At 44.2% G+C, this 22,542-nt stretch overlaps 1 protein-coding gene across 10 annotated transcripts in view; it reads left to right on the forward strand.

Annotated features, from left to right (window-relative positions):
- DMXL2 (Dmx like 2) overlaps positions 1-22,542 on the forward strand; it is a 109,178-nt gene that overhangs the window by 72,292 nt on the left and 14,344 nt on the right. For 3 of the 10 annotated variants that reach the window (XM_081888317.1, XM_081888314.1, XM_081888315.1), the window contains 11 exons: positions 2,875-3,123; positions 7,201-7,242; positions 9,140-9,321; positions 12,246-12,376; positions 13,750-13,835; positions 15,155-15,356; positions 16,249-16,366; positions 17,387-17,452; positions 17,866-17,952; positions 18,857-18,978; positions 21,878-22,031. In XM_081888317.1, coding sequence (XP_081744443.1) covers positions 2,875-3,123; positions 7,201-7,242; positions 9,140-9,321; positions 12,246-12,376; positions 13,750-13,835; positions 15,155-15,356; positions 16,249-16,366; positions 17,387-17,452; positions 17,866-17,952; positions 18,857-18,978; positions 21,878-22,031 — 1,439 coding nt within the window. The remainder of the gene's footprint in view (positions 1-2,874; positions 3,124-7,200; positions 7,243-9,139; positions 9,322-12,245; positions 12,377-13,749; positions 13,836-15,154; positions 15,357-16,248; positions 16,367-17,386; positions 17,453-17,865; positions 17,953-18,856; positions 18,979-21,877; positions 22,032-22,542) is intronic. The other 7 variants (XM_081888320.1, XM_081888318.1, XM_081888323.1 and 4 more) reach the window with 5 other exon arrangements.

The following is a 22,542-nucleotide window of genomic DNA, read 5'->3' on the forward strand; positions in this document are numbered from 1 at the left end:
TTGTCGAACAGAATCCGTTCTGGAAGTCCGTTCGACTTCCAAAAATGTTTGACAGCCAAGGTGTGGCTTCCGATTGGCTGCAGGAGCTCCCTGCATGCAATCGGAAGCTGCCAAAGTTGCGTCGGACGTTCAGCTTCCAAAGAACATTTGCAAACCAGAACACTTCTGGGTTTGTGGAGTTCGGGAGCCAAAACATTAGAGTCGCAAGGCGTTCAGGATCCAAGGTACAACTGTATAGGCTTGATTCAAAAACCAAGCCAAACCATGAAGCTGAGGAAGCTTAACTACTGTTTGGCACAATGCCTGCATCGACAAGCCATTGTTTGTTTTCATATATTACTAACAGTGAGTGGCCATGCGGCTTGAATTCCTGCATCTAGTTAAGATTCTGTTTTCATTCTTCCACTGGATTTCTTCACTGGCCATTTATGAATGACCACCTGTAGATCATCTGGGAACCATATAGATATATGGAAAAAAGGAGTTAGATAAAATCACTATAAATTGTTGTGAAGATTCAGAGATAAAATCACTGTAAATTGTGATGATTGTGAGGTTTAATTTGAAATCAAGCTGGATTTGAGTTTGTTGGTGTCTCTGGCAGCCTCTCTTACATCATGGGTGTTGGCTCATATTATAGATGTATGATCTATATTGTTTTATTGGTACTGTCGCCGCAGGTTTGTCATGGTCTTTGGTTAGAACAATAAACTTAAATAGTATAATAATTAGGGGAGGGCTAAGATTTGATTCATATAAGTTAGCACAGGTATGTTAACTTATACTGAGTCAGATCCATGATCTGTCTAGCTCAGTATTGCCTGCACTGACTGGCAGCGGCTCTCCAGGATTTCAGGCTGGAGTTTTTCCCAGCCCTACCTGGAGATGCCAGGAATTGAACTGGAAAACTACTGCTGAGCTACAACTCTTCCCCTGTATGTAAGTTGCGTTCAGATTTACCGTATTTTTCGCTCCATAAGGTGCACTGGACCATAAGGCGCACCTAGTTTTTAGAGGGGGAAATCAAGAAAAAAATCTTATCCATCCCGCTCACTGTCTTGGCTTCCTCTTTAGCCATGCGCAACCTCTCCAGCCGGGAGGGGCTGCGCACGGTTATGGCAATACCCCCACCTCCCGCAAAAGCCCACAGGAGCCGTGCACCCTTTAAGGAGCGCACGGCTCCTGCAGGCTTTTCTACGAGGAGGGAAAAGGGACTGACTGGCCATGTCAGTCCCTTCTCCCTCCTGGGGAAAAGCCCGCAAGAGCCGCGCGGAGCTTGTGTGTGGCTCTTGGGGGTTTTCCTGCCTGCCTCCCCCCTGCATTCACTCCATAAGATGCACACACATTTCCCCTTACTTTTAGGAGGGAAAAAGTGTGTCTTATGGAGTGAAAAATACGGTATGTGATGGGCAAGGGCCCCTTTTCAGTAGCAAGCAGTGCCTCTGCTTATAGGCTCACTTCAGCTTGATGGAAACCCTGCAAATCATGCGTACAGAGCCTACGTGCATGGAACTTGCCAAAAGTGGAAAGCGCAATCCTGATCTCTCACACAGGCACAGCTTTCTTTACTGTCTGCCTGCACGGGGCTTATGTGATTACTGAAACGCTGCTTGGATGAAACAAGCCGGCTGCACGATATGCCCAGTTTACAAGTAGATCCTGTTGAATTTGCTAATGCCATCAATGTCTGAGTAATGAGGGGATTTGAAAAGCTTCTTTGAGGTAGAACTTCCCTCCCGTCTCACCCTCAACTGTTTTTCACTGTCCAAGTGAAGACAAATCTTGGGAGCATAATCTAGAAAGCATGTGCTTTCCTCAGGAGACAGATTTGATATCTGATTTTTGCTTGGTAATAGCTTTTAGCTCCAGTTTATTGTGATGCTGCTTTTATAAATGGGGTGGAGGTAGTGGTTTTGTATTGTTTTAATGTAACTGTTTTTTTTCTTTTTTTATATAGAAAATTCAGAACAGTAGCTATTGGGTATCTTAATAACTTGGTACATATATAAAATGGATTTCCCAATTTTGTCTTTAAAATGTAATTTGGAAGGAGGCCAGAGAAAGTTCTGTTCAATACACATTCTGTCATCTGGACACTTTGGGTTCATGTTTGCATGATCATAAAGCATTAAGTGGAGATAGTTCTATTATTCTTATTGCTGTTATCCATTTTTTCCCCCATCATTTATATAACAATTAATTGCCAGGGTGACTTCTAAGCAGTTCACAAGTGTAGACCACTTTAAAAAAGCATGTGTAATTAAAATGCGCACTATAACAATTTGATGAAAACATTAAAATAAGCATCTACTATTCAAATGTATAGGGACGTGGGTGGCGCTGTGAGTTAAACCACAGAGCCTAGGACTTGCCGATCAGAAGGTCGGCGGTTCAAATCCCCACGACAGGATGAGCTCCCGTTGTTCGGTCCCTGCTCCTGCCAACTAGCAGTTCGAAAGCATGAAGTGCAAGTAGATAAATAGATACTGCTCCGGCGGGAAGGTAAACGGCGTTTCCATGCTTCTCTGGTTCGCCAGAAGCGGCCTAGTCATGCTGGTAACATGACCCGGAAGCTGTACGCCGGCTCCCTCGGCCAATAAAGCGAGATGAGCGCCACAACCCCAGAGTCGGTCATGACTGGACCTAATGGTCAGGGGTTCCTTTACCTTTACTATTCAAATGTATAATTAAGCAAGCAGTTAAAATAGGAGATTCCAGTCAGGAGACCAGAAGGATGCTTGTCTAAACAGGTGTGCCTTCAAGAGCCGGTGGTATGCCAATAGTGATGGTGCCTCTCATATTTCAGCGGGGAGAATGGACAAGCACATCATAATCTAATGTGCCCATCATCTCTTCTCATCTTTGTTTTTGCAGGTGTGAGCTCACTCATAAACCTCTTAAATACAGCCCAGGATGAGGACCAGCCAAAGCTAAATGTCTTGCTTTGTGAAGCTGTTGTAGCAGTCTATCTAAGCCTGCTGATACATGCTCTGGCTACCAACGCTTGCAACGAATTGTTTCGACTAGCAGCCCACCCCTTGAATAACCGAATGTGGGCTGCTGTCTTTGGAGGAGGAGTAAAACTTGTGATCAAACCAAGGCGGCAATCGGAAAATATACCAGGTAGCGTATCTCCTAGGAGACTGTAAACGCGGGTGGCGTGGGAGGCATTGGGAATGAGAATTTTGTGAGTTACAATACAAACTTCAAAGCACAGCCCTGGAATCTAAAACACTTTTTCTTATACTCCTTTTAAGCTTGGGGGTATTTTGTTCCATCACAGCACTGTGGAAGCATTTGATGTTCTTGAAGCATCCTCCTGCATCAGGGATGGAGAACATGTAGCTCTCTGGATATTTGTAGGACTCCGAATCCCATCAACCCCAGCCAGCATGGCCATTGACTGGGGTTGGTGGGAGCTGTAGTCCAGGAATATCTAGAGGGCCACAGGTTCCTCATCCCTGTCCAGTACGATGGGAAAAGGTCTTCAGAGGCCCCTCGACTGCATGATTTTAAGGGTCGATGATATACATTTCTCTATTTGTGAAAGGGGGGCTGCTCCACAAGCACACTTTGGACGTTTACCATCCTGGCTTGCTGAACTAAAGCTTAACAAGGCAGGAATGAGCACCAAGCCTGCACATTCCACCTTTGCCCTGCCGATACCCCCTTTGCATGTTGGTTTCAGCGTTCTGATCCTGATTAACTTAAGCTGCTGTTTCCTGTTGCATCCCAAATGAGAAAGTGTGATCTAATACCATTTTACTAGCTGGCATCCTCTAGGGGGAAGAAACTGACAATACCTGCCAAGCTACCAGTAACTCATCAAATGTAAACTCCTGTAAAATAAGCCATTTCCCAATGTATTTTTCACTTCATCGGGTTTAAACCACTTTGACAGCAGTTATTCATCTCAACCCTGTGTGCAGAAGGCTTCTGGTTTTCAGTTTTGGCAGTATTCGTGAGCTGGCCTACCAGCAGTCTTTTGATTATATTATGCAGACAGCACTTTAAATAGATAGAATTTCCTGCATGCAAACACTGAGGGTTGCATCCAGTGTCCTAGTCAGAGTAGTCCCACTGAGATGCATGAATAGCCATGCCCACTAACTTGAATGGGATCTGCTCCAAGTAGGGCTAGCATTGATTCTTTACCATTTGTTAATCTTCCACTCAAAATTTACATTAGCTACACTGTGTAGATGTGTTACTTTCAGTAAGATCTATTTTCAAGTGAATATGCATAGGACCTGGTTGTTTGGAACTATATTCTGAGTTGGAATTATATTCTTTTTAAAGGCCTAACTGCCTAGTGGGAAAAGGCTGTACAGACCAACACTTCATAAATGTGTGGGCTAGGAATCCAGAGTTTGCGTTAGGGGAAACTGACACAGTGAGACTTCCTGCCCACTGTGCCCCTTAGGAAGTATGTGGTACAGTGGTGCCCCGCAAGACGAACGCCTCGCAAGACGAAAAACCCGCTAGACGAAAGGGTTTTTCCGTTTTGGAGGCGCTTCGCAAAACGAATTTCCCTATGGGCTTGCTTCGCAAGAAGAAAGCCCATAGGGAAATCTCCGGGTACCTCTTTTAAATGCTGCCGGTGGGGAGCAAAGCCTTTCACCCCCCCTCCGGCCTTCAGAAGAGGTCCAGGAAGGCCGGCAGGGGCCGAAAGGCTTCCCTCCCCACCGCCAGCATTTTAAAAGCAGTCCGGGATAGCAGGGAAGCGCTTCCTGCTATCCCGGATGGCTTTTGAAGGCAGGCGGGGGGGAGCAAAGACTTTTGCCCCCCGCCTGCCTTCAGAAGAGGTCCTGAACCTCTTCTGAAGGCGGGCGGGGGGCAAAAGTCTTTGCTCCCCCCCCCCCGCCTGCCTTCAAAAGCCGTCCGGAGGCTTTTAAATTGCCTCGGGACAGTCCAGCAGTCTAAAAAACCCCGGGACAGCGGAGGCTGTCCGGGGCGATCTTAAAATGCTGGCGGGCGGCAGCGCTGCCGCCCGCCAGCATTTTAAAAAACCTTGGGACAGCGGAGAAGTCCTCTGCTGTCCCGGGGTTTTTTTAAAAATGCTGGGGGTGGGAAGAAAAGCCCTTGTCCGCCCCCCCCCCCAGCCTTCAGAAGAGGTCGGGGGACAGACTGTCCCCGGACCTGGTCTGAAGGCGGTCTCCATAGGAACGCATTGATTGATTTTCAATGCATTCCTATGGGAAACCGTGCTTCGCAAGACGAAAAACTCGCAAGACGAAAGAACTTGCGGAACGAATTAATTTCGTCTTGCGAGGCACCACTGTATCTGTGACAGGGATGGATGCATTGGAAAGGGAGAATAGGAGGGAATCAGCTGAACACAGCTTGCACAAGAACATTTTCAGCATAAATTGTTGCCACTTAGCCATTTTTTTAAAAAATTGTGCTCAAAGCAGCATACAGCAACCAGAACAATACCATATATCACAAAATCAACAACTGCAAGAATAATCTCATAATAAGAGCATCAATAAAGCAGCTACATAGAGTAAATGTATACAAGAAAAGCATACAAGAAAAGAACAAACCCCAATGTTTCAGTAGCAAAAGCAGCAAGGGAGTTTGGTCTCGGACGAATCCTAGAAAGACTGGCATGCAGAATATAGATGCCGCCATACAAGATGCTAGTAAAAGTGCAGTGCAAGTACCTAATTTGTTCTTAGGCCAAGGATTTATGCCCTGAAAATACCAGCCTTACTTCTATAGTCCTTATGACCACAAGGAAAGGCTTGACTGTCTGTGGGCAACGAGTGGTAAAATTTCAGGAGATGCTAAGTAAGGATTCTAGGGGGTGAGCTTTCGGTCTGTCTCCTTGCCCATCTTTTCTCCCTGACGAAAACGGGACAAATTGCATGCAAAAATATAGTATATATGTTCTTGCAGAGCTGGTTTAGTGATTGATATATACATCCATGTTTTGTATGCTCTCAGAATATACACAGATGCTTTTCCAATTTGTTTACCGCCTCTGAGCCTCTAAGCTGCCGCAGACAATAAAGTAATCAGTCTCCTAATCTGTTCAATTCAGATAAACCGCAGTGCTTAACCACCAGCGTAGAAAACGTAGTGTCCTTAAAAAGTCTGCAGTCATCGCACCAGGTTGCTTTATCAAATAGCAATGAAATGGCTTCTGGCTGTGACTCAGAGCGTCTATGCCAGAAGGATGGTGAGAGAATCTGGGTGCTGATTGCTGTGAATGTTTTGTTTTCCGTTAGAAATATGTTCCAAACTGGATATTTTTGGCATGGATTTTTGTTTTTCGCTTTCCTCTTTTTGGAAGATGCCCTCCTCCTTTATCTTCTGCGTTCTCTTTTCTTCATAACTGGGGGTTTATGAAATGGGCTTATCATAATGGAGACCAATCTTTGATCTGCGTTTATTACTTTTGGATCAGTTTTTGGTGTGCTGCCTGTTACCTGCAAGTTCGTTGTATTCTTAACTACTAAGGGCTGTCTCCCCTGCTCTCTTCGGTTGCCAATAAAGTAATCAGTCTCCTAATCTGTTAAATTCAGATAAACCACAATGCTTATTTTCTGTGTCTGCACTGAGCGAGTTTTTGAAGTTTATATGCATGGTCTTATTTTTTATTTCTCATTTGTCCCATTGTGATCATACTTCTGCAGCAGTTATGCTTGCAGTTTAAGACAACAAACCCCCTCACTCTTGCAAGCTCTTAACTTAATTTATTTACCAATATTTATACGCCACTTAGTAAAATATACATATCTGAGCAGTTCACAAAAGTGATATGAAATATTCATTAAAGAGGGATGTATTCAAAATGAATAAATACTTTTAGAAGAACATTTTTATTTAAAACGGGCCTCTCACTTCTATTATAGTCTGACTCCTACCCTGACAAAAATTAAAATATTTATTAAAAATATTAATAGTGAAGTAGCTATGAAATCAGAAATGGGTGCATATATTGGGCTGTTTGTGTGTGCTTTTGTGTGTGTTGTATTTTTATTTTAGTAGATTTTCAGATCTTGGAAAATTTCAGCTCTAGCTACTTCTTTCGTTTTAGTTGACATCTCTCTCCTTCTCCATCTCTCCCTTTCCCTCTCTCTATATTTAATTTTAAACAACTGGTTGTAGAGTTACTTTCCACAATGCCTCCTCCCTGTCTCATTCCACAATGCCCTTTTCCCTTCTAATGAAGACAAATTTCTTTAAATCTAGTAGCTGATCCAGTTTCTGATGATACAAAGGACGTTAATGAAGGTCTGTAAAGATGTGCACTGTAGCCAGACGTTACTTGTGTGTAGGAATGGGTAGTCAAATCGGTTTGACCGGTCAAGTGAATCCCCGTTATTTCATCATGGTCAAATATTGTCAGATATTCAATGAATCTTAAGAATTGCCTTGTGGCCAAGTGGCAAAGTAAGCCTTAGCTATTGGCCATCTGTTGTATACCCAGGGAGATGCAAGTTTCAAATGGAACAGAGTTGTGTAAATTTGGCAGAAGAGGTGAATCGCAAAAGCATTGACTGCCTACCTAACTGCATTCAGAAGGGATACGGGTGGTGCTGTGGTCTAAACCACTGAGCCTCTTGGGCTTGCCGATCGGAAGGTCGGTGGTTCAAATCCCCACAACAGGTTGAACTCCCGTTGCTCTATCCCAGCTCCTGTCAACCTAGCAGTTCGAAAGCACGCTAGTGCAAGTAGATAAATAGGTACCATTGCGGCAAGAGGGTAAACGGACTTTCTATACATTCTGGCAGTCATCACGGTCCTCCATGCTCAAGTAGCGGTTCAGTCATGCTGGCCTCATGACCTGGAAAGTTGTCTATGGACAAATGCTGGTTCCCTCGGCTTAAAAAGCAAGATGAGTGCTGCACCCCATAGTCCCCTTTGACTGGACTTAACCGTCCAGGGGTCCTTTACCTTTTACCTTTTTTATTGACTTTCTTTTTCTTTTGCAATTGCTATGCTAATTTCAATGTAACTTCATCTTTAACTGTGTTATAACTGTTTGCCATAACACTGCAGGTTCCTGGACTTTAATAGCACTATAGAAGAGAAACTTTTGTTAGCACACAAATATGAACCACTGAATTTTTTAAAAAATGAAAATATCTCTCCTTATTGTTTCACAGTAACATGATTCCCTGCCCCCTTTCATTTTATTTTTGTAATCAGAGCAGAAGTCTAAACTGTTGAGGATGTAAACCTTTTTGGTACTTTTCCTGATAAATTGATTTTTAAAAAAATAAGAAAATTGACTGGTTCTTGACAATATTTGACCAGTGTTAGATGAGTCAGCCTGTTGACTATATTTCGGCTGTCTTAATTCCTAGCCCCACCTGTGTTAGAGAGAAGATCTGTACTTTTAAAATTTGAGCACATTTTGTTTCGAAAGTAAGTGTAATCTTCAGTACAGCTTGACCAGGGTTTGGGAGAGGGGAAAATAATCCAGTTTTATCTGCATGACGTTAACATTGACCAAATACCTAAGTAGCATTGTAAGAAAATGCAGTTCTAAAACTAGGAGGCTTCTCTGATCAAGGTGGCGCTGTGGGTTAAAGCCTCAGCGCCTAGGACTTGCCGATCGAAAGGTCGGCAGTTCAAATCCCTGTGGCGGGGTGCGCTCCCGCTGCTCGGTCCCAGCGCCTGCCAACCTAGCAGTTCGAAAACACCTCCGGGTGCAAGTAGATAAATAGGGACCGCTTACCAGCGGGAAGGTAAACGGCGTTTCCGTGTGCGGCTCTGGCTCGCCAGATGCAGCTTGTCACACTGGCCACGTGACCCGGAAGTGTCTCCGGACAGCGCTGGCCCCTGGCCTCTTAAGTGAGATGGGCGCACAACCCCAGAGTCTGTCAAGACTGGCCCGTACGGGCAGGGGTACCTTTACCTTTTTATTTTTTCTCATCGCATACGAAGTAGCTTTCTACTTGCATAGGATCTGTCTGAAGATTACAGTTATCTCTGCCCTTCCCCCTTTTTTTAAGGTATGGACTTCGTACCAAAGAGCTTTATCACTGCTTGTTTTATGCTTACAGTCTAACAACTCCTGATTACTTGTGCACTTTTGATTAGGATTGAAATGCACACCCACATCATGATTAAAAGTGCTGGTTCGTGGCCACAGTTGTAGCTATTAAAACCCCTCTACATTCAGCCCCTCCAGTTCCTTCGGAAGAAATGGACAAGCATCGCCGCAGATTCAACATGAGAATGTTAGTGCCAGGAAGGCCAGTCAAAGACAGTGTTGTCCCTCCACCTGTGCCTGCAGAAAGACCGTCTTACAAAGAAAAATTCATCCCTCCGGAACTCAGCATGTTGGACTATTTTGTCGCAAAGGTAATTCTTTTTGTTTATCTCAAGTATGCCTGATTCCCCTCTCTCCCTTTAAACGAAGGCAGCAGCGCCCATCATCACCTTTAAAAAGTTAAACTAAAGTATCATTTATGCAACTTTGCTCCTTGCAAACAGCTGAAAGTCTGTACATTTTGATAATAACCCTTAATTAAATTAAATAATCATTTCTGATGGCAACCGTATGTGATATATATATATATATATATATGATTGACCTTTTAAAATGCCTTTATAAAATGTGGGTTATTTGGGGGGGGCGTATTGGGTTTTTGTTTTTATTTTGATTATATATTTTGTGGATTTGATTTTGATTTTGTTCTGTGAACCACCCTGAGACTTGTGGGTATACTAATAATAATAATTGGAGGGTGGCAGGGGTTAAAGAGTCCAGGAGCAGGAAGGTACCTCAGTGGTCATCTAGCTGAACCCACTACTGATGCATGAAATCCTGCATCCTATGGCATCCCCTGCTAGTTAGCCATCCAGCCTCTGTTTGGAAATCTTTTAACAAAGGAGTGTACACCACCTTCCCTGGCAACCTATATCACTGTTGATTAATGTAAACCCTCAGGAATTTATTCCTTAACATTTCATTTGCTTCAGCTCCGCTAGTTCGTGTCCTGCTCTCCAGAGCTATAGGAAAAACAGTTGGCAATATCATGTAGCTTCAAATATATGAAGGTTGCTATCACACCACTTCTCAATTCCCTCTTCTCCAGGTTAAACATTCCCAACACATGTATTTATTTATTTATTGAATTTATATACCTCCCTATGATCAGAAGGTCAGAGGTTTGAATCCCCGCGACAGGTTGCTCGGTCCCTGCTCCTGCCAACCTAGCAGTTTGAAAGCGCATCAAAGTGCAAGTAGACAAATAGGTACCACTCCGGCGGGAAGGTAAACGGCATTTCCATGTGCTGCTCTGGTTCGCCAGAAGCTGCTTAGTCATGCTGGCCACTTGACCCGGAAGCTGTATGCCGGCTCCCTCGGCCAATAAAGCGAGATGAGCGCTGCAACCCCAGAGTCGGTCACGACTAGACCTAATGGTCAGGGATCCCTTTTCCCTATACCTTACCCCGGGGTCTCAGGGTGGTTCACAGAATAAAATTGAAATATAAAACCACTAAATAAATAAATAATAATAATAACAACAACCCAATAACCCCCCCCTCCAAAAGAGCCACATTTTAAAAGAGCATAGGATCAGATCAAAAAGGGAATGTTTTAACTTGGCACCTAAAGGTGTATAATGAAAGCACCAGGTGAACGTCCCTGGGGAGCGCATTCCACAGACGGGAAGCCACTGCAGAAAAGGCCCCGTTCTCGTGTTGCTACCCTCTGGACCTTTCAAAGTTGAGCACATGTAACCTTTCCCCATTGGCCTTGATCTCCTCATCGTCTTCCTTTGGTCACATTAGCTTGGATTCAAGATGAGTTAACACAGGGACGTTCACTGATGCGTGGTTTCATGTCCCCTCTTAACTCCACAGTAGATAACTGAGTACCCAAAAGGTTTATCTGGATTGGAGAAAATTCAAAATTTATTTACAGAAACATTGTAAAATCTTTGAATGTTGATGACATTGAAATGAACCAAAGAGGTTCTAGCAACAAGGTTAAAAATAAGATTGGATTGATAATTGATAAATTAATTGGACATGAATTTGCTGAATTAATTTTTAAAAGGGATACAAAAAAGGGAGATGTGAGGAAGTCAGGAAAATAAGTGAATCAAAGAGGAGAAATCAAAAAGAGGGATTTTTGTGTTTTCTTTTTAGTGTGTTTTTCTTTTTCTGCTTTTCTCTACTTTTTTTATAAGTTAAATGTTTGTATTTTTTGTATTTTGTAACTTTATATTTTTGTGTATGTGTTTTTTCTTTTCTTTTTTTGTTTGTTGTTATTCCTAAAACTTAATAAAATATTATTTAAAAAAAAACACAAAAGGTTTATCTGGAGAACGGGGAGGCCTTCTGGAACATTGAAAAATGGGAACGGGGCGGGGGGTGGCACCACTGGAGGAAGGAAGGAATGACTCTGTGTATGTGAAATGTGCAGGGATCCTTTTGGCCCTGGTGCTACCTTCCTTGATCCACACTGCACATTCTATCCGTGCTTCTAATGTTGTGGTTTTGGGGTGAGTTGCCCCTCTTAACATTCCCTTTCGACTTCCTTCTTACCAGTCCCCTCATTTGGGGGGAACCAGCCAAGGAAGATTCATAGATCTGTGGACTGAACCACAGATCTGTGTCCTGCTCCCTAGGACCGGTTTGGTAGGACAGATTTGTGGGGGCAGCAGGTTCGCCACAGAATCTAGCCTGGATCACAATCCTCTGCCATCCCTTAGTGGTAGATTGGGGGGGGGGGTGTTCACAGTGAAGTCCACTCTTCATGCTTCCTTCCGAGTTCAGCATGGCGACCGGTGATTCCTATAATGAAGATTGTGTCTTTTTCCTGCACCTATGAATCGAAGTAGGGACGCGGGTGCTACTGTGGGTTAAACCACAGAGCCTAGGACTTGCCGATCAGAAGGTTGGCGGTTCGAATCCCTGCAACGAGGTGAGCTCCCGTTGCTCGGCCCGTGCTCCTGCCAACCTAGCAGTTCGAAAGCACGTCAAAGTGCAAGTAGATAAATAGGTACCACTCCGGCGGGAAGGTAAACGGCATTTCCATGTGCTGCTCTGGTTTGCCAGAAGCGGCTTAGTCATGCTGGCCACATGACCCGGAAGCTGTAGACCGGCTCCCTTGGCCAGTAAAGCGAGATGAGCGCCGCAACCCCAGAGTCGGTCACGACTGGACCTAATGGTCAGGGGTCCCTTTACCTTTTATGAATCGAAGTAACATCTGTGAAAAAAACCAATGTGGTGTAAAACATGTTTTGATATCTCACTCTGTCCTCTCTTTACAGCCATTCCTTCCTTTTTCAGACAGTGGTGTGATATATGATTCTGATGAGAGCATCCACAGTGAAGACGAGGATGAGGATGCTTTCCTCTCTGATATGCAAATCCTGGAGCACAAGGATGCCAACTCCTACAGGTAGCAGCAGGGGCTGAAATGGATGCATGCAGAACCTTCAGCTTCTCTTCTGATATAAACAGTGCTGTTTTTTTCTTTAAAAAAATGCTTAGAAAACCACCATTTTACAGTTCAAATCGGGGGAAATAAACACAGTAAATGGACAAAAGTACAAAGAACATGCATTACCTCATATTGCACAGCAGACAGCTCACAGTAACTTCCACATTGGCACAAGGTTGTGTGCACTAACATCTTTCTGATTCCTCCCGGAAACATCAGGAAAGGAAATGAAGCCGCCATCGGAGGTGGTAACAACGAAACTGACCAATCACCGTGCTATATTCCAACTCCTACTTCACACATTAAACGCTTGCTTGCGTCTGAGATTCAGGAAACACCGTGATAGGAAATGAGGTTGCCATCGGGTGTAACAATGGAACTGACGATTCCCCATGCTAGAGAAGAAACTAATTTTTATATAAATTTTAGTTTCTTCTCCCGTTAGAGTCACAAAATGTTTAGGTGTTTGCCTACCCCTGCATCCCCCAGAAAAAAGCACTGGATATAAACTAGATTTGCTGGGGGTCCCTTTTACTAATCTATATTTTAATAAAGGGACCAACATTTTAGAAGCGCTTTCTTACAAAATAGCATACGTATGTTATTCTAGTCAACAATCCACTTCATCAGATGCTAAGGTGAAACTGCAGAAAGGGGTAGCGCAAATATGTCTGTATCTATCAGGGTGGCAACATATTTATTGAAGGGATAGACGTCTGAAGGGTTATAGTTATATTTCATGTATCAATAATCTGCCTTCATTTCTAGGTGTGGTGCCAGAAGGGGGAAACTTGGTCCCTTTAAAAATCTGAGTTTCTTTTGTTTTAGTTGCTGAGATGTAGCAAAAGCAGGTGTTGTTTTCATGCTTTAATAATAATAATAAATTAAGCTATATTAAACAGTTTGCTACCTTAGGGTGATGTCCAATATTAATCGCACTTTAGAGTAGACTCACTGAACTGAGTAGAATGTTCTGAGTATGATTGATGCTGGATATCACCTTTGATTTGCTTGTTAAAAGCAAATCTTAAAATATAATGGGTTCTACCCAGTGCTAATCCTACAGAGAATAGGCCCATTGGCATTATGTCACATAACAAACTTAGGTTCATTCATTTCAGTAGTCTATTCCAAATTTGACTTGGTACAACCCCATGTTCTGGCAATTGAGCACTCAGTTCTTGAGCACCTTCAGATCCAGTTTGTTTTGTGGAACACATTTTAAAATGCAGTTGAAGTGGTGGTGCTAAACACCAGCTGTTGCAAAAAGAAAAAGAGAGAGTTTGTGTTGCACTTGGTAACATTTCAATTGTTTCCTTTTCCCCCTGCAGCTGGGCTCTTATCCATTTGGCGATGGTAAAACTTGCTCTGAACAATATTAAGACCTTTTTCCCCATTGCTGGTTTAGAAATACCTGGTGAGTTGCCCCACGCTTTGTGAAAACAATTCTACGTAAAGAAGCAAATTCTAAATCCAAGCTGAAGCATGTTTACTCAAAAATAAATATGACTGAATTCAATGGTATTCATGTATTCACTTATTAAAACATTTATATACAGTCAAACCTTGGTGGTCGAACGTTATCTGTTCCGGAAGCCCATTCGGCTTCCAAAACATTCGACAACCGAGGCGTGGTTTCTGATTGGTTGCAAGAGCTTCCTACACTCCAGTGGAAGCCGCATCGGACATTCGGCTTCTGAAAAACGTTCAAAAACTGGAGCATTTACTTCCGGGTTTTCAGCGTTCAGAAGCCAAAGCGTTCGGAAACGGAGCCATTTGAGAACCAAGGTTTGACTGTACCACCTTTCTTCTATGAATGGCATGCAAGGCACCTGAAGAGTCATTGCAAAGGAAACACATCAAGCAAGATAGTTTATTTATTTTTAATCAACATTCTACGTGTCTGGGTAGGCTGAATGTTTTTAGCAGGTGCCAAAACGAGTGCAGTGAAGGAACCTGCCTGATTTCACTAGGCGGGGAGTTCCAAAGTGTAAGATGAAGTTCTTACGAATGCAGAACAGGTTTTATGTGGCCCTTCTGATCAGAGCGCCCAAGTAGGCATATATGGGGTAAGGTGATTTTGTAGGTAAACTGTTCCCAAGTTCTTAAGGGCTTAACAATAATAATAATTTATTATTTATACCCCGCCCATCTGGCTGGACTTCCCCAGGCACTCTGGGCGGCTTCCAAAAAAATATTAAAATACCATAATACATCAAACATTAAAAGCTTCCCTAAACAGCGCTGCTTTCAGATGTCTTCTAAAAGTCTGGTAGTTGTTTATCTCTTTGACATCTGATGGGAGGGCGTTTCACAGGGCAGGCGCCACTACCGAGAAGGCCCTCTGCCTGGTTCCCTGTAGCTTTGCTTCTCGCAGTGAGGGAACCGCCAGAAGGCCCTCGGCGCTGGACCTCAGTGTCCAGGTAGAACATTGGGTTGGAGATGCTCCTTTAGATATACTTGAACTTGACCTGCTAGCAATTTGGCAGCCAGTATAGATCACTGAGTGCAGGCCTTACACGCTGACAAGATCTCGCTCCTGACAGCAATCATGCTACAACATTCTGCACTAACAGCAGCTTCCAGATCAAGGACAAGGGAAGTTTTATGCAAAGTCTTACTCGGATCTGTGCATGGGCCTTTGTCCTGAGTCCTTCTGTGGGAGAGGGCCTGTTGTTGTTGCCAATGCATACAATTTTGTGTGAATGGTTGCTGAATTTTACATTGCTCTTTTAGATCTTCCAGTCACCTCGCCGCTGGGTATCGCTGTGATTAAAAATTTGGAAAATTGGGAGCAAATCCTTCAAGAAAGAATGGACCAGTTTGAAGGCCCACCACCCAATTATATCAATACCTGTTTCACTGAAGTGGGAATAGGACCGGGAGCAGCTGCCGCCCGAATAAAAGCAATGGTTGACCCTGAAAACACACCATTCAAGTAGGTTCTCCCCCCGCCCCCGCAGAAATGGAAGTAGTACTGTGGGCTTTAGTGGAAAGTGAACCAATTTTATTAACAGGCATGATCATCTCAATTAGGGGTAGGGAACTCATGGCTCTCCAGATGTTGTACTCAAAATTCCATCAATCCCAGGCAGCACAGCTGGGTCTTAGTAATCACAGCATCCTTTTCCGAGTGCTCGCAGACTGAGTGTTTAATTATCTGTTCTAGGACCTTTCTTTTCTCCCCCTCCCCTTTTTTGAAGATGGGGATATTTGCCCACCTCTAGTCTACATGGACCTCACCTGTTCTCCAAGATATACTTATTTATTGCTCCTTAGACGATCGCAGTCACCAAAGCCATTACAGAATAAAACTCGAAATACCTATGGCCTTTATTTTGGGTTTACATTATGGTATATGGTGGTGCTTTGTTGATTTCTTTGCTTCTTTCAGCAGTTTTCTCTTTTGGGTTTTGCGTGGGCTTTTAATGGGATGAGACTCCATGAAACGCATTATTCACAGAGGCTCCTTGTGGACCTTCTTTGGGGGATGCCTCTTGTGTTCTGCTAAACTTGAGAACAGACTGTATATACTTTGATCTTCTGTGAATGAACAGGCTTTCCATGTGACCTGCATCCCTCCACAACCCTGATCTATAGGCCCAGCTACGCCTGGTCTTTCATTTTCCTGATCAAAAGCAGTTGACAGGTCCTTAGGATTAGGAACGGCACACAAGCAATGTGTTTCTTTCAAACCCTGCCTGTATCCTCTAGTATTTTATTTGGCTCTTTTTATCTTCTTCCAGTTTTATCCTTCCTTGCATTTTTTTTAAAAGAAAGAGAGAATTCTACAGTAACACCCTTCTTCCCCCCCCCCCCCAACCTCCTAGATCAAAAGATTATTCAGCACAGCCAGCCAAAAGGCTGTGGCATTTTCTGGTGAAGCAAGAATTACTGCAAGATACTTTCCTCCGATACACGTTCACCAAGAAAAGAAAGCAAAGTGAGGTAATGTGCAAAAGAAGACTCAAATGATCGTCATTGAAGTTATGTTTTCTTCTGCCTTGAAATCATTTGCTGGTTTTAGTGTTATAATGACTGGGTTCTTTGTCCTCAATTAGCTTTAGTGGTGTGTTAAAGTGAGCCTGACTATGCACTGTGTTTTTCATTTTTCATTTATAAATGCACACACACACATATATATATTTGTATTGCCCATTCATATCAAGCATATCAAGTCATACATCAATAAGTACAAATGCAATAGAACACAAAATACCATAAGAGCAATACAAATTGTCTTACGTAAATGGTGACGACACGCATTAGCTGACTTTTGCAGGATATGAGTCTCAGTGTAAAGCAGGTGTGGAGAACCTTTAGCCTTTGGGATGTTGCTGAACTGCTGCTCCCATTATCCCTGGCCATTGGGCATGCCTGCTATGGCTGATAGGGACGTGGGTGGCGCTGTGGTCTAAGCCACTGAATCTCTTGGGCTTGCTGATCAGAAGGTTGGCGGTTCGAATCCCCATGACGGGGTGAGCTCCAGTTGCTCTGTCCCAGCTCCTGCCAACCTAACAGTTCAAAAGCACGCCCATAGTATTCCCTGCTGCCAAGCCATGGTTTAATAATCAGGTACATTTCACCTGGACCAAGCCCACCCTGTTTCCTATTTCAGTTCTTTGTGTTAAGTCTGCCTCCCTCCCTCTTTCATACTATGGGCCACGAAACTTCTAACTAGTAAGAAAACCTTGCTAGTAAGAAGCTTGTGTGTGTGTGTGTGTGTGTGTGCGCGCGCGCGCATTTATCTCATTTCATTATTATTTGCTTACTATGCCATATGTGTTTGCATTCATCATGGAGGCGTTGCTTTCCAAGCAAATTTGTTTCAGCCCACCTGCCCTTAAAAGCATTTGTGTAATGGTTAGCTGGTGTCGTTTTAAACACCAGCTTGGAACGTTTTCATTCTTCTCCTTTTTGTATTTGTTTGTGCATGTGTTTTGTGTTTGTGACTGTGGTGCCGTATAGTCTGTAGAAGATCGCAAGAAGCAGGTCATTCACAACAGCGTAGCGGACGATTACAAACACAAGGTAGTAGTATCCCACCCACCCCGAACCTTTCGCTGCACTTTTGAAGCTTCTCTGGGGCTGCCTTTCTTTACTCCCACTTGCTAAAGTGACAATAACAACACAGATCTCTGCAGTCTCTCTGTTGGGATCCAAACCAGTGTACTAATGCTGAGATATGCTGCATAACACCTTGGGTCACTCGCTTGCACGCCGGTTTTATGTGTCAGGATTGGAAACATAACATCTTTTGGCTCCTGAAACGCTCTGGAGAGTACATGGAAGCCCAAAGACAAGTTTCTGCCAAAACCACACAGCTATTAATCTTCTTCTGCATGCTTCTTTTGCATTTTGTCTTTTCAGTTGATTCATACCACTGCAAAACAGTTCAGTGAACCTGTTTTTTTTTAAAAAAAAAAACCCATTATAATGTTTTGTAGGTCGAAGCAGAGCTTGGCTACCCTGGAGGAAGAGCAAAAATTATACACAAGGAGTCTGATATGATCATGGCCTTTGCAGTCAATAAGGTAAAGTCCTTCCTCTCCCGGCCTCCTTTTAAAGCCGTGGTTCCCAATGTGGGGCACAGGCCCCACAAGGGGGCAATTTGAGAATGAGTTATTAGCAGTGAGTTTTTTTGCATTTCTTATGGTTCTAGGGGCCTCATATACAGTATATATTATGACATACACATTTTAAAAATTAAAATCAGAAAGTACATGGCGGTCAGCTGGTGACCATAAAGAGGTTATCTAAACAGAAAAGGTTATCTAAACAGAAAATGCACTGGGCACATTCAGGGGTATTAGCGCTCTGGGAGTGCTCAGTCAACACTTGTGGAATTTCCCCCTGAATGTGACTGCTCAGTAGCTGCTCAGTTGGAGTGGTCACCATTTTTCGGAGTGGTGTTTTGGGCCACTACCTGCTCTGAGCAGTGGTGATCCTGACGAATATCGGTTTTTGGTAATGAAAACATGTTCTTTGGAAGCTTGTTTAGACCAAGTTAATGGCCTTTTAGGCTTCCTCCACATGAATAGGAGTTCACTTTTTGAATAATAAGAATTATATGTCACCGGGGTGGCAGGTCGGCATCAGGATTTTAGAGATGCTTAGGTGGGGCATGGCCAAAAGAAGGTTGGGAACCACTGCTTTAAAGCCAGTGTGGTTTAGTGGTTCAGTGCCAGACTAAGAGCTGGGAGACCAGGGTTCAAATCTTCATTTCGCCATGAAGCTCACAGAGGTCATCACCTCTTAGCCTAACCTACCTCGCAGGGTTATTGTGGGGATTAATTGGGTGCGGAAGAACCAAGTATGTGGGATGTAAGTGCAACAAATAAACATAATTAAGTAAAGGTACTGCTTGTCAAATGTCCGTGTGCTTGCCGTAGGGCCCAGTACTTACAGCATCTTGCTTTTCTCTTTTGTGCTGTGCAGGCAAACATCAACGAGATAGTGTTAGCTTCCACGCATGATGTTCAGGAACTTGATGTCACAGCCCTGCTGGCTGCTCAGTCTTACATATGGATTGGAGAGGAGTTTGACCGAGAATCTAAAAGGTTGGCTATTCATGCCTTGCGGTTCTATTTAACTGGAGAGTTGAATGCATAATAAATACCTCAAATATGCTGTTGTGTCTGATACAGAAGTAGTAGCTGGTGCAGAATGCATTGGCAAGACTGCATTATTCAACAAGGCTCTTTATGGACATGCAGGCGGGGGGATGCCCCTTGTGTTCTGCATAACATGAGAACGGACTGCATATACTTTGATCTTCTGTGAATGAGCAGGCTTTTCATGTGACCTGCGTCCCTCCACAGGCCTGATCTATAGGCCCAGCTACTCCTGATCTTTCATTTTTCTGATCAAAAGCAGTTTATCATCATTATCATCAAACCTTTTATTGGCATCACATCCAAACATCCAAAACAAATCAATACAGAATGACCACTTCCCCAGTGGCACAAAACATTTGCTAAAAGAAAGGAGGCAGAGCAGTCTATCATCGCATCTCTAGGTCTCCAGGGAGGTCAGGCACCTGCAGTGTATTTCATGACAAAAAACCAAATAGAGATATTTAGCCACTAACTTGGTGAGCTCCTGATCATTCCCCAGTAATAGAAAATGTATGACCTCCAACTCTGGTTTCCATTTGGGTATACAGAGTTAATCTAGAAATTGCTGACGGAGATCAGCATATAGTTTACAATTAAGAACCATATGTGTAAGGGTTTCCACCAGGTGGTCTTCACATGAGCAAGTTCTTTCTCCTTCCACCCTGCCTGAGAACCTTCCCCAAAGGAGGTTTGATGGACTTGAATTAAACCTGGCCAGCGAAAATGGGGGTTAGGATCAGACAGGCATACAGACAATGTGTTTCTTCCATACCCTGCCCGTATGCTCCAGTATTTTATTTGGTTACAGGCAACTGCAGGTGTTCCTGGAAGAGACAGATTATCTAGATCCACTACAAATTGGGTTCACACACAATTTTGGAATCAAATTGGCCTTGGTTGCCCAGTTGGATGAGCTTTATAATGAGAGGGACAGGAAGAGTACAACCCTGTTAGTTCTGCATGGTTTCTCAGTGGCTTTTGATACCATTGGACATGACATGGGATGTGTATTAGAGGCACCATATGACGGTGGTTCTGTCCATATCTCCAGGGCTGTGTCCAAAGAGTAGCCTGGATGAGTGTTCCTCAGACCCCTGGCACTTGTTCTATGGGATTCCTCAGCATATTATCCTCTCCCTAGTGCTATTTAACATTTATATGAAACCATTGGGAGCAGTCATAAGGCGTTTTGGAATAGCCACCAAGCACACGGATGGCATACGAGACGCGGGTAGCGCTGTGGGTTAAACCACGGAGCCCAGGACTTGCCAATCAGAAGGCCGGCGGTTCAAATCCCCACGACGGGGTGAGCTCCCATTGCTCTGTCCCTGCTCCTGCCAACCTAGCAGTTCGAAAGCACGTCAAAGTGCAAGTAGATAAATAGGTACCGCTCTGGCAGGAAGGTAAAAGGCGTTTCCATGCGCTGCTCTGGTTCACCAGTAGCAGCTTAGGCATGCTGGCCACATGACCCAGAAGCTGTACGCCGGCTCCCTTGGCCAATAAAGCGAGATGAGCGCCACAACCCCAGAGTTGGTCACGACTGGACCTAATGGTCAGGGTCCCTTTACCTTTACCTTTACACTGATGGCACACAGCTCTACTTCATTGCAAGATCTGAATCAGGAGAGGTTCCAGATTGGTGTCTGCACGCTCAGGTCTCAGGTTCAATACCCAGCATCTCCAGTTAGCGGTGGAAATGTCCCTTGTCTGAAACCCTGGAAAACTGCTGTCAGTTAATGTGGGTAATACCAAACTGTTGCACAAGTAAGCTTCCTAGATTACTTCATACTGATAATGGGTGGAAGAAGGAAGAAGCTTTCCAACACTACCTGTTGTCTTGCCTGTTGCGAGCGATCAGGGCAGTGTCCATGGCAGTTGTTCTGCCTCTGCATCTCCCCGCTCCCAACCCCGGCTGTGAATAAATGGTAGGATTGCCCTGCAGATGCACTGTCAGGAATACGTATGGTTGCTCACGAAGTAAACAGCCAGGCTCCTGACCTGCCTTTTACAGATTTTATTGGTGCAAAACTATGTACAGTGCAGAAGTCCAAAATCCATGCCTGCCTCAATCACTAGCAGATTCTGAGAGTGCTTTCTTCTGGTTTCCCCTCCGGCACAAAAGCCGGGGCAACCCCCTTCTCCTCCTCTTTCCCTTATGTTTAATTCCCTGGCAGGAACTATGCGACAGGAGCGGCACGTCAGTCTCCCTTTCTGTTTCCCTGGGAGCGGTGTTGTGGCTTACCTCAGCATGTGTGAGCCTTTGCTTCACCGCCCCCCTTCTCTCTTCCTCCGTTTCTCCTGAGGCTTCGCCTTCACCAGTCTCTGACGAGGTGCTGCTGCTCAGCAAAGGGGGAGGCTGCCTGTATGTTCCTGCCTCCCTCCCCTCTCTTGATGGCAGTCCCCTGACATATACAGTGGTGCCCCGCAAGACGAATGCCTCGCAAGACGGAAAACCCGCTAGACGAAAGGGTTTTCCATTTTGGAGGTGCTTCGCAAAACGAATTTCCTATGGGTTTGCTTCGCAAAACAAAAACGTCTTGCGAGTTCCTGCGGGGTTTTTTCCTTCCCCCCCTTTTCCCAAGCCGCTAAGCCGCTTATCAGCTGATCCGCTAAGCCCGCTAAGCCGCAAATAGCGCTAATCCACTAAGCTGCTAATGGGCTTGCTTCGCAAGACGAAAAAACCGCAAGACGAAGAGACTCGCGGAACGGATTCTTTTCGTCTTGCGAGGCACCACTGTACTGCATTATCCGTTGTGAAAAGCGTAGGTGCAGCCAGTGTCGCACCAACTTTCTCTTAAGACAAAGTAACTAGATCTTAATGCTCTGTTTCTCACCTTTTCAGTTCGGACGACCTCGACTTCCGTGGCTCTACCACGACGCTCACGCAGTCAAGCACGGCGTCCTTTGCGGTGGCTCAGATGCAGCCTGTCTCCTCTTCGTCAACTTCGTCTATGCCGTGGTTGGGCAGTGGGCAAACAAGTACTGGAGCTGGCGTGGTAAGTGACTGTGTCTCCGTGTTCTAATCAGCCACACCACAGGTTTTCAAACAAGCCTGGGTTGCACTCATTGCAGCTCTAAGTTAAAGCCAGTTTAAGAACATGAGAAGAGGCTGGAGGCTCAGACTAGTGGCCAGTCTAGTCCAGCATCCTGTTCAGACGGGCTAATAATAATAATAATAATAATAATAATAATAATAATAATTTTATTATTTGTACCCCGCCCATCTGGCTGGGTTTTCCCAGCCACTCTGGGCGGCTTCCAACAATGATTAAAAATACATCAAAATGTCACACATTAAAAACTTCCCTGAACAGGGCTGCCTTCAGATGTCTTCTAAATGTCAGGTACAGTGGTACCTCAGGTTACATACGCTTCAGGTTACAGACTCTGCTAACTCAGAAATAGTGCTTCAGATTAATAATAATAATAATAATAATAATAATAATAATAATAATAATAAATTTTATTTATATCCCGCCCTCCCCAGCCGAAGCTGGGCTCAGGGCG

This window comes from Podarcis melisellensis, assembly GCF_964234715.1.
Source record: "Podarcis melisellensis genome assembly, chromosome: 14".
NCBI lineage: Eukaryota > Metazoa > Chordata > Lepidosauria > Squamata > Lacertidae > Podarcis > Podarcis melisellensis.